Source organism: Lytechinus variegatus, chromosome 6 (genome assembly GCF_018143015.1).
Source record: "Lytechinus variegatus isolate NC3 chromosome 6, Lvar_3.0, whole genome shotgun sequence".
Lineage (NCBI taxonomy): Eukaryota > Metazoa > Echinodermata > Echinoidea > Temnopleuroida > Toxopneustidae > Lytechinus > Lytechinus variegatus.
The window spans coordinates 1,998,041-2,010,511 of NC_054745.1; the positions used below are offsets into that span (position 1 = coordinate 1,998,041).

General features: G+C 37.9%; 1 protein-coding gene across 4 annotated transcripts in view; it reads left to right on the forward strand.

Moving 5' to 3' along the window:
* Nucleotides 1–12,364, forward strand: part of LOC121416814 (tRNA wybutosine-synthesizing protein 2 homolog) — a 35,868-nt gene extending 23,504 nt beyond the window's left edge. For 2 of the 4 annotated variants that reach the window (XM_041610324.1, XM_041610325.1), the window contains 5 exons: nt 380–1,195; nt 2,026–2,175; nt 3,409–3,518; nt 5,336–5,493; nt 7,006–12,364. In XM_041610324.1, the coding sequence (XP_041466258.1) occupies nt 380–1,195; nt 2,026–2,175; nt 3,409–3,518; nt 5,336–5,493; nt 7,006–7,833 (2,062 nt within the window). In that variant the 3' untranslated portion in view covers nt 7,834–12,364. The remainder of the gene's footprint in view (nt 1–379; nt 1,196–2,025; nt 2,176–3,408; nt 3,519–5,335; nt 5,494–7,005) is intronic. The other 2 variants (XM_041610327.1, XM_041610326.1) reach the window with 2 other exon arrangements.
* The last annotated feature ends 107 nt before the right edge of the window (nt 12,365–12,471 follow it).

Sequence of the window (12,471 nt, forward strand, 5' to 3'; positions counted from 1 at the left end):
TTGCACAATGTCCTTTAAAAAGAAGAAGCATACTGGATTGTCAAGAAAACAGTTAATGTATGAATATACCTCATAACTAGAAAATATTTTAAAGAAGCATGTAATGTAGATGTTGACATAGATGGATTTCCATATGATTGGATCAATCGTAACTCTTTGTAAGATGGGACCCTGTGTTGTTATATAGAACTGAAGCAATGAAAATATCAAGATTTAAGGCCTTTGATGTTCATAGACTCAGTTTTAAAAGGCCTGGATTTTTTCAAAGAATCTAGCCTGATCGGCAAAACCTCCCTCTCACCTCAGAGATTTGTGTTTGCATGCGAGCCAGGCTTAACAAGTTCAATAATGAAAGGTGTCTTTTTTGTGTCTTGTGCAGGAAGCATCTTGAAGCAGACAGTTTCTGGGACGATAGCAGACGTCTGATGAGGGTTGATCATGATCACATAGCCATCCCGGTTAACACTTGGTGTACAGAGACGTTGCTGAAGACAGATGGATTGGAAAGAAAGGTATCATTTCTTAATACATCAGATAGTAACAGTGAAGTTAATGAAACATTGAAGACGGGAACACACCAGTCTCTTTTGAAGAGAGATGGATTGGAAGGAAAGGTATCATTTCTTAATACATCAGATAGTAACAGTGAAGTTAATGAAACATTGAAGACGGGAACACACCAGTCTCTCTTGAATCTATCCTCGTTTAGAGAGAGTGGTGTAAAATCAGGTCTTCGAACACAAGGTAGTTCACCATTCTGCAGTAGTTCCCAAGAGACAGAACAGTCTACCACTCTGGTATATGTGAAACCTGTTGGACATGCACATGTGTCAGAGACTGGTAGCAGAACCCTTCTTCATTCAACCTCTAATGAGTATACCAGTGAGCCACCATTCCAGAAGGATGGTTTTCACCAGTCTCCCATCAACCCATCTAGACATCCACCTGTGTTATGGAGTGGGAAAATATTCAACATGGAATCAAAGCTGGTCTGCATGTATCTATCACCCTCAAAGAAAACTAAAATCACCACTCCGTACGATAGACTGAAAGCGATGATAGAAGGATGGATCAAAGAAAGAAGGATAGATTGGAAAGAGGAGATGAGAGATGAGATTCCTAGGAATTGGGAGAGACATGGAGATTTAGTGTTGTTACCAACGTCATCCTTCAGAGATCAAGCATGGGATAATGTGTAAGCATACAGTAGCAGCACAAGGACTTTTGAAATAGGGGGGCAAGTCAGTGTTTCAACTCTTCCGAATTTCAGGAAATTTTGACTTTTTCCAGGAATGGTTTGGGAAATGAAAAATCCCAGGAAATTCTTGGAAATCTGAAAATTACAATTAAACAACAGTTAAACGTTGCAACATTTGATATTAATTTTATATTAGAATTGTTTACCTAGAAATGTAGCTCCGCGCTTGGGTTTCATATTTTTTTTGTTCCTATTTCTAAAGAGGGTGTGAACAAAAAAATCCTTGATTTTGGTCATTTGGACGAAATTTGGGCATGTTGTATTATTGCTCAATTTTTGTTAAAAATCAGACTTGAAATTCCAGGAAACGTCTATGAAATTTGGGATTCACTTTAAGGAAATTTGTTTTGGATATGTGGAAACGCTGGGGCAAGTGGAGGTAAAGACCATTTTTGTCTTGCCTGCATAGAGTGAGACTATAGGTTGCGACGTCGTCAACATTGAAATCTTAACCAAGGATAAGAAATGTCATAAGTAAATGGACCGAGTTCATAAAATTTGGACATAAGGGTAATCAAATATTACTAAACATCCTGCCTGAGTTGCAGGTCACATGAACAAGGTGAAAGGTCATTTAGCAAAATTTTAGGGTCAATGAACTTAGGCTGTGTTTTGTAATTGCATTTGTATCATGATTCATTTTGCTGTTTACATTTGAAAGTCAACATTACACACAACCTAACCCTAAGATCATTCATGATTGAAATTCATTTTATTCAATTTAGAGCTTGGTTAAACTGATTTTTCTGATTTTTTTTGTCATTCAGGAGAGACTTCTGGTCGTTGGTAGCCAAGTCTTTTAACTGTACAAGAATTGCCAAGAGAGGGCGCATTCAATCCGATGATTTCAGATCTCCGCACACAGAGATGGTTTTAGGATCAGACCCATTGGTTGAACACAGAGATAATGGTATAATGTAAGTTTCTTGACCTTAAGAGTGATCTGCTACTACCACCAATGCTAATACTACTACTACTAGGTAGTATCATCATCATCATTATCTCCACCATCATCATGATCATGATCATCGTCATCATTTATCATCAGCTTCATCATCATCATCACTATCGCCATCATCATTATTTATCATCATCATCACCATCATTACCATAATCATCACCGTCGTCATCACAATCATCACCGTCATCATCATTGTCATCACAATCATCACCATCATCATCATCATCATCACCACGACCATTATTATCACTATCACTATCATCATCATTGATAATGTAGAGAATGAATTAGGTATTTGTAAAGAGAAACTAAAGTTTTTTTTTACTGAGGAAATGTGACAGTTATGTTCCTTTTCAACATGATTATTGTGCAATGAATGTGTTGATTACTGAATTAGTGTAATTTTCATTTCAGTGGGCATCTATTGCTAGATAACTCTGCCCAAAAGGTTGCATTATGGCAAGATTTGAGTAGTTGAGGTGGTCACTGCCTACTGCTTTGCGTATCAATGTATCTATTTTATTTTCAGCTGTTGCACTTAAAGGTCAAGTCCACCCAGAAAATTGTTGAATTGAATCGATAGAAAAATATCAGTCATAATGCAGCAAATTTTATCAAATCGGGTGTAAAATAAGAAAGTTATGACATTTTTGAATTTCGCTCTAATTTTTTTTTCACAAAACAGTTTAACGACCAACTCAGAGATATGCAAATGAGAGAGCTGACAATGTCCTTCACTCAATCTTTCTTTTGTTTTTTATTGTTTGAATTATACAATACAGATTTGACAATAGGACCAACTTGACTCAATCATAAACTGTTAATAAATGGTAATTCCACATGTTCAGAGAGGAATACAATTTTGTTATACATGACAATGAGGAGAAAATTAGAACATTTCTTTTTTTTTATTTGATGCATGTATAATATAATACAAAAGAAATGTGATCAGTGTGTCAATTTGCATAACAACCAGGATGTGCATATTACTGTTCTGTGAAATTGAGCGAAACCTTAAAATGTCATAACTTCCTTATTTTACATCCGATTTGATGAAATTTTTAGTGTTTTTCTTGTTGGATTTTCTCCTTTTATTCAAATAAACTTTTTGTATTGGTGGACTTGTCGTTTAATAATATTGTATGGGTGAACTTGGTCTTTAATATCACTGTTTCTTTTTTATTTTCAGCTATTCCTTTGACGTGCGTTATAGCATGTTTTCTTCTGGTAACATCACTGAAAAGCTCAGAGTGGCTCAAATGGATTGCTCCAATGAGACAGTTGTTGATTTATATGCAGGTAAGAAAAATATAGGCATCATCTTCCAATGATATTGATTGGATCAACTGTATGGAATTCCGTCCATCCTGTCATTTTTTCTACAAGAAATTGTCACAATCTCTTTAATAGTAAACAAAGAGAATCACACTAAATCTTCAAGAGAAATGATGAATGTATGATTATGTATATCTAGATTATATTGGAACAAATTTCTATGTTAGATGTTCACGTTGCTGGCCTTCCATACATCATTTCAACAATTCCACTTTAGATGTTGGCGTTGCTGGCCTTCCATACATCATTTCAAGAATATGTTTTGAACAAATTTCCACTTTAGATGTTGACGTTGCTGGCCATCCATATATCATTTCAACAATATATTTTTAACAAATTTCCAGTTTAGATATTGATGTTGCTGGCCATCCATACATCATTTCAAGAATATATTTTTAACAAATTTCCAGTTTAGATATTGATGTTGCTGGCCTTCCATACATCATTTCAAGAAAATATTTTGAACAAATTTCCATTTTTGATGTTGATGTTGCTGGCCATCCATACTTTATTTCAAGAATATGTTTCGAACAAATTTCCATTTTGGGTATTGACATTGCTGGCCTTCCATACATCATTTCAAGAATATACGTTGCTGGCCATCCATACATCATCTCTAAATATGTTTTGAACAAATTACCATTTTAGATATTGATGTTGCTGGTCAGCCATAGTTGTGGTTGATCGCATCGATCGTAACTCTTTGTAAAACGGGGTCAAGATCAAGGATTATTTGATGTATCTTCTCAAATAGGTGAATGCCCATGACCCAATTCATGGTTTATACAGATTTAATTCATAACTAGCTTAAACTTGTCAATTAATGTTATTGATGTATTATAAGAACACATCCAGTAATTATTGCAGGCTTTTTCTACACAGAACTAAATTGGGCCCTGTCTTTGTCTTACGAAATGTTATGATTGATCCAATCCACCACAACTATGGAAAGCCAACGTCATGTAAAATGCGTGTTTATTCAAAATATTTCCTACATATGTTGTATATTCATACATTCATAGTTTTCTTGAAAATTCAGGGTATTTGTCTGTTCTTTCAAAGGACATTGTGCAAATTTACTGGAGAAAAAATGATGACAATTGACATTGGTGGATTTCCATAAACTTGAGATTGATCGGATCAATCATAACTCTTGTAAGACGTGGGCCCTTATGTTTGTTACTGTAGCTGAATCCATTGTTTATGTAAATTAATCAAAACAAACAGTGAACTTATTACTGCTCAAACCTTAGCAATCGTCATCAATCGAACGCAATGTCATAAATGAATGCCTTAATTATTGTACCACCGGCGGATCCAGGGGAGGGAGGGGGGCACATCCGGCCCCTCCCCCTTTGAGAGGCATAATCAAAGTGTGTAATCAAGTTTCCTGCTGATGAAATGACCTTCAACTCTGGGTGAAAACATTTTTTTCTGGATCCACCCCTGATTGGACCCTTTTTAAATGTAATAATGTATGCACTGCATTATTAACTGCAATCAATGCAAAAACATCTGCATACAAAATGGATTCAAAGTCATCTATACTAGCTAAACAGGGTAGAATGGCAGATTTTTGTAATAGATCGAAGTCCTTGGATCTTGCTTTGATTTGCACTGTAATGTTTATGTTCAAATTCATATTTGTTGGCCTGAAATATGGCATTTTCTGTGAATTTGTGTTTTTCCTAAATGCTGTATTTTTTTTCTGTATTGCAAAAAACCTTGGAGTCTCCTCAATAAGTAAGTGCACCATGTATTTTTATACTGTCATCTTACAGGTATAGGCTACTTCACACTGCCATACTTGGTACATGCCAAAGCCAAACTACTCTTTGCATGTGAATGGAATCCTCATGCTGTAAATGCATTGCAAAAAAACCTGGAGCTGAACAGTGTGAATGAGAGATGTATAGTGCTAGAGGGAGACAATAGGAAGGTAAGACAACAGCATTTGTATAGCACCATATATCTGTCAAAGACATTCAAAGGCGCACTGGAGGAGCAGGCCAATCTGGGTCACGTATAAGGGCATGCACACAGAACTGTGCCCCGCAGGTCTCTCCTAAGGTAACTGGTTGGGGAATGCAGGTGGACCACGACCGCTTCACTGGGGTTTCCCCCTATTGTTAAGATAATAGGAAGGTAAGACAATAGAAAGGATTAATTGAGATTAAAAAAGTAATTTAGGTTAATGGATCAATTGAGATTAGTTGGGATTAATAGATTAATTTAGGTTAATAAATTAGGATAATCATGATTTATTGGTTAATGGAGACTAAAATCAGTAGTCAATTAATCGTGGCTGTATGCACGGGTGTGGGGGGGGGGACAGTTGCTAGAGGGAGATAATAAGATGATGATGATGTACAGCATTTGTATAATGCCACATGCATATATCTGTCAAAGACATTTAAAGACATTCATTTTAACTATAACTGGTTGGAGAATGCAGGTGGATCACTACACCTGGGTTTTCCCCTTTTCTTATTTGAATAGTGCAGTGGGTTCTTAACATGCAAAAGAAGTGACTCTCCTCTACACTAGGTCTCCATTTAACACTCTGTCCGAGGGACAGAGTGTTTTCCACTGTAACATAGCCTGCATCTATGAAACATGGGAGAGACGTTTACACACAACGCACTGGCTTCAGTCATCCGCCCGAGGTGGACTCGAACCCACGATCTTTGATTCGACGGGCAGACACTTTACCGACTGAACCAACTTTGCTCTTACCATTATTTGAGATTAACTCTTCATGCGTTACATTCGCATTATTGTACATCCGTAGGCGTGTTTCGTTCGCATTTTTGCACAACCACACATTTCCCATAGACGTCCTCTGTCCCATTGTTTTTTCGAACAATTGCATACCGTACATGTGCGCCGATCGACGGATTATCGCAGTTTACAAATTACAGAATCGTTGAGTTTTTTCGAAAAATCAATACATCCTGATCACAGCCAGGAAGTTCATTGAAAAAGGAGAGGAGAAAATCAATAAAACCCTCCTCACAAACAATAACATGGCCAGGTTTTATTGTTAGGAGTCTGTGACTCATGGCACGAATGTGAATGAGACCCTAAAATAATGCAAACACACACGGGGTTTACAGGTGAATGCATGAAGAGTTAATTGGGATGAATGGTTACTTGGGACTAATAAAGAAGTCAGTAGGCTATTAATCATGGCTGAATGCAGGGGTAGGGACAGCTGTCCCCAGAACTTTGAAGACTTCTATCAATTTACTTAAAAAATTTTCACGAAAAACCTCACGAAAGGTGTGAAAGAAATCGTTCAGTTTCACTTCAGAAAATGCAAGAGTTCCCCATGACGAGCTGGTTACTGGATATTCACCATAGGATTGATGACGTCACATTTTTCTAGATTTGGCAATGTTGGCTGCATACATTTCAACTAGTATGTGTGTTTTTGTGTGTTTTATTTCAGGTATGTCCAGTAGGTGTCGCTAACAGAGTGAACCTTGGGCTTATACCATCCTCAGAGAAGGGGTGGCCAGTGGCCTGTGCTGCATTGAACCCTATGACTGGAGGTGTACTGCACATCCATGGCAATGTGGATTCCTACCCCCACCAGGAATGGAATAATCCAAGCAGTAGGAAGGATGATAGCTATCAGTCAAAGGGATGCTTTCTGGATGATTCAGAAGTCACATCTGATCATTGTCAGCTTGTAGCACCAAAGAGGACTCATGACACTGTGCTTCCTGAGGACAACGCATGTCAAGAGTGGGAGATTGGTAACACTTCACAGAGTGAAATAGTTGAGAATGGTAACACTTTTCAGAATGAATCAGGTACTAAGTTATCAGAGAGTGGTTACACTTCTCAGAGTTTATCAGGTAATAAGGTATCAGAGAGTGGTAACACTTCTCAGAGTTTATCAGGTAATAAGGTATCAGAGAGTGGTAGCACATCTCGGAGTTTATCGGGTAATAAGGTATCAGAGAATGGCAACACATCTCAGAATGAATCAGGAAGTATAAATCTAGAGACCGGTAACATTTCTCATAGCAAATCCAATGGATTACATCCCACATGTTTATTCAACCAGAAAGTATCATCTAGTTGTTCCCATTACAAGCAAGCTAAATGGATTGAATGGGGTAGTGATGTAGCTAGGCAGATTAAAGGTCATCTCTGTGATCTACATGGTAGTCACTGGAATGTGGAGATGTTGCACATTGAGCAGGTAAAGTCCTATGCACCTCATATTGATCACTTGGTTTTGGATATTGAATGTCGGCCGGTCTTATGACAATTACCCTAGTAGCCTATATTATTTTGAAGCCAAAAGAATCAAATCCCAGAACAACATTACATTTTATTATATTTACCTCTAATAAAAACCTGGAGAAGTTTGGTCGGTTGGTTACTTTCACCTTCAACAAACTGTTTAGGCCTTTGACCCGGATTGCCAATAGAGGGCTCATTTGTATTCACATACCACGTCAACATTGATGATTACTATGTTTATTGTATTTCTGGAAATGAAGTAAAATGAAGTAAAAGGGAACTCATCAAAGTAAAACGCTTGAAAGAATGTCATTGCAAAAATAGGATAGAGAAAATGTCTATAAACAATAATCTTTGTACAAATTAAGATAAATGTTCTATCTGAATAAGATTGATGGTCTGGGTAAACTTGAGAAAAAAATGTTTATTGCTCTCCTTCTTAAGCTTCTAGAATTAACCCTTTTTTCTTTCCTTTCATGAATGATTATCTTTGAAAAGTCATCACTGACATAGATCTTGCTTTGATTAAATGGTTCAGACACGCTTTTCATACCCATTCCTTGGTAGGGTACGAAAAGAAGGCTGCATGAATTATGCTATATTGAACCGCGTGATGCAGGTGAGACGGCCAGAGGCATTCCACTTGTTTTTCTTTCCTTTGCTGAATGATTCTCTTTGAAAAGTCATCACTGACATAGATCTTGCTTTGTTTGAATGGTTCAGACACCCTTTTCATACCCATTCCTTGGTAGGGCACGAAAAGAAGGCTGCATGAATTATGATTGAAGGTGACTTCGTCTGATTCTGACTAACACTAAGAGGAGAGCTAGGGGTTGGATGATGTCTCTCAATCTTGAAATCTTGCTTGTCTAGGCCAACAATCCCTGTCTTCTACTACTTCATGACAAGTCTCCCTTTCCTGATTCTTGGATTCTGGGAGTCCATGGTTCCACCTGCTACTGAATAGAAAAGAGTTTGGGAATGAAAAGAAAAAAGATAAAATAGAAGCAAAGGTATAAGAGGAAGGAAAACAAGTGTTCTTCAAAAGAAATAACACTTGCATGTACCAAGTACTTGCTGAACTCAAAGAATAGAAATGCAAATAATCTTTCTGTATCCCATAGTTGCATGCAGTGTTCTTGGTCTAATATGCAGGAATAGATTTTGGATTATTGACATGTCAGTTTGTCCAATTCTGTTGTGGCATTACTTTCCTTTCCACAACTATAGCAAGGATCATCCCTTACAATGGTGTTTTGGTCAGCTTAGTTGGTTCCTGTGGGTCCTGTAATAGAAAAAATGGGGGAAATGAGAATTCTGCAAGCAAAATAACACATACAAAGTACTTGCTCAACCAACATAAAGAAATGCAAACCCTACTCGCAGCGCAAGTATAGAAAATGTCGCAGAACACCATTCTTACCGATGACTTGCTTGGCATGTAAGTTCGTTTCTCTAGCTACCAAAGAAAACTCATCTGGAAAGAATTTCAGGAACATGTCCACCTGCTTGGTGTTTTCATTTACGCCAAAAAAGAAGCTTGGTCAAACCACCATTGGTATTGTACATGTAGTCATCCAGCCATTCAGCATTCCACTCATTTCCTTCACCGAGTTGTACCCATTCCCGAGGCTCCTCATCGACCGAAGCCATGGACACATCATCGTCCTCGACTTCGCTGTCCGTGTCGGCTCCTGGTACATGATGTGTGTCATCTTTTTCCATCCCTTCTACAGCACACGAATGTCTACGAGTGGGACCGTTCTCAGATTCACCCTCGGGCTCAGAATCACTGCCTGGAATCGGAGTCAGCCACTGGAAGTGAAGCCGTAATCAAATCTCGAACTTCATCGGGAGAGAAAAATCGCTGTCTCCTTCGACCAGAGGCCATCTCAAAACTTGTTGAAACAGTCCGAAAAATGTCACTTTTCTCAAAAAAGTTGAACAATATGTAATCAACTAATGTAAGGGGGCGTGCAAGTGTTTAGAACGCGATGCGAATTTTGGAGAATAACAGGACTATATTATAGTCCTGTCATTCTCCCTTCCTGAAGACATTAATAATCAATTAAGTACTTGTCTTCTCTCTGCTGTTCATATTTCTTCTACTAATTATCATTTACTCAAGGAATAGCTACAAAGTAATCAGGGGGTTCAACTATTCTCCAATATCTTGTTTGACAACAGATGGTTCTGTCCTTTCGGGTGGTACAACCTGTGTCACTGGTTAATCACTCTCATGGTCAACATCGAGTTCACAGCCACAATAATTCACAAGATCTTTTCGATTTCGGCAGTAACATTGACCATTTCTGCTTTGTGCTATGTATGATCTAGGCTGTGAACTCAACACTTGGTTTCCACTTGTCATTTTCACATCATTATGGTTTCCTTGGAAACAAGAGGTGGCAACGCCTTAGTACTACAATCATAACACTGTTTTTGCTTTGTTTGCTTTTGATGCAGCATTTTTAAACCGATTGAACAGTTTTTGGCTTCAGAAGCTTTGAGTTGGAAAGCGTGTTTGGGGGCAACTGCCGAAGAAAAGCTGCGCTTGAGAAGGCAAATTTTTGCAAGAAGTATTGCGATAATCAAGTATGGCAAGGTTAATATTTATGCCATCAATTCTAGCTTTCTTGATTACATTCTTCATTATTGCGATAATCAAGTATGGCAAGGTTAATATTTAAGCCATCAATTCTAGCTTTCTTGATTACATTCTTCATTATTGCCATAATCAAGTATGGCAAGGTTAACATTTATGCCATCAATTCTAGCTTTCTTGATTACATTCTTCATTATTGCGATAATCAAGTATGGCAAGGTTAATATTTATGCCATCAAATCTAGCTCTCTTGATTACATTCTTCATTATTGCGATAATCAAGTATGGCAAGGTTAATATTTATGCCATCAATTCTAGCTTTCTTGATTACATTATTTGCACTGCTTTCTCTGTTTGGCGAGGATGTCTTTTCACGTATTTGATTTTTGCACATGAAATGATGAAATTCATATGAGGTGTACTGAGGTCTGCTGTCAGACACCACCTCATTCGGTATTCCATATCGCCAAAATTTACTCTTTGCAATCCGCTGTTATGGTAGACAACGTTATAATTGACAATTTTTTAACCTCTAATAAAATTAGAGTAGTAGTCTACCAGGATGATGTAGTTCTCATTCCCTAACTCAAACAAATCTATGCCCACAGTTTGCCAGGGCCTGATTGGTTCTTTCTGATTTTGCTTTCTGAACGCACTGCATGTCGGGCAGCAAGACACTACATCTTCTATTTGTTTAAACATTCCGGGCCAAAACATTATGTTGTTTCGCTAACCGTTTTGACTCTTCTATGCCTTGATGACTCTCATGGAGTTTCGAGAGCATCATTGATCTTGGTGATTTCGGAATCACAACTTTCTCTGCTTTGAAAATCAAACCATCTTCTATTGTAATAAGGAAATCATGATAGTCCCAGTATGGCATGATTTTTGATGGAACTTTTGACTCTGTGTCTGGCCAACCTACGTGAATAACTTCTTCTAGACTAGTCAAAACTTCATCATTCTGTGTTTTCTGCGATACGCATTTGTGACATCGGCAGGCATGTCACCATACTGATTGGAATTCTCATCGTTAATTCAATCATTGCTTCTGGCAAATGACTAAGCGTATCCGCAATTACAAGATCCTTACCGCGCTTGTACTTTACATCCATTTGATATTTCTGAAGTCTTAATAGCATTCAATGTAGTCGTGGTGGCGTTTCTGCCAGCGCCTTTTTCACTATCAATTCCAAAGGCTTGTGATCTGTTTCTGCAGTAAATTGTCTGCCGAATAGGTACTGATGGTACTTTTCGCATCCAAACATTAGTGCGTACAATTCTTTGTCAACTTGAGCATATCGGCGCTGTGTTGGTGTAAATGACCTTGACGCATTATGCAATTGGCATGCCATTATTACATGACATATGTATGTTACTCTTTTAAATCTGACCCTGCACTTCTTTGGATTTAATTTCATGCTTCTTTCTTTTATGCGCTGTAGTACTTTCGCACGGCAATGGTCGTACTCTGCGTCATCCTTGCCCCATATAAAAATGTCATCCATTATCACTTTCACCCCTTCTAATCCTTCTAGAATCTGGTTCATTCACCTCTGAAATATTTCTGGTGCTGAGTTTATGCCAAATGGCATATGCGTATACCAGTATCTACCATAAAGCGTATTGAACGTGCATATCTTCGAACTTTCCTCATCTAATTTCAGTTGCCAATACCTGCCGTTTGCATCAAGCGTATTGAACACTTTAGCTTTAGGCATCTTTGCTTCTACTTTCTTACACGGTTTGCATCGAGTAATGTTCCCGTCTTATTGCATCATTTAGGTGTTTGGGATCTAAACATATTTGTACCCTTCTTACCTACTACAACCATACTATTGACCCAAGGTGTCTTTTCGGTCTAGCCACAAGTATGGATCCCATCTCTTTCTTATTTTATTTAGTTCTGTTCTCGTTTGGAATTTACGTGGGCCAGATAACTGAAATTTCTGCAAAGGTTGTTCCTGAAGACATGTGTATTTCTCATAATCATTCTTCCCATCTATTTCATTTATATTCTTTAGCCAACAGGCCGCCTTTCCTTGTATGAGGCTC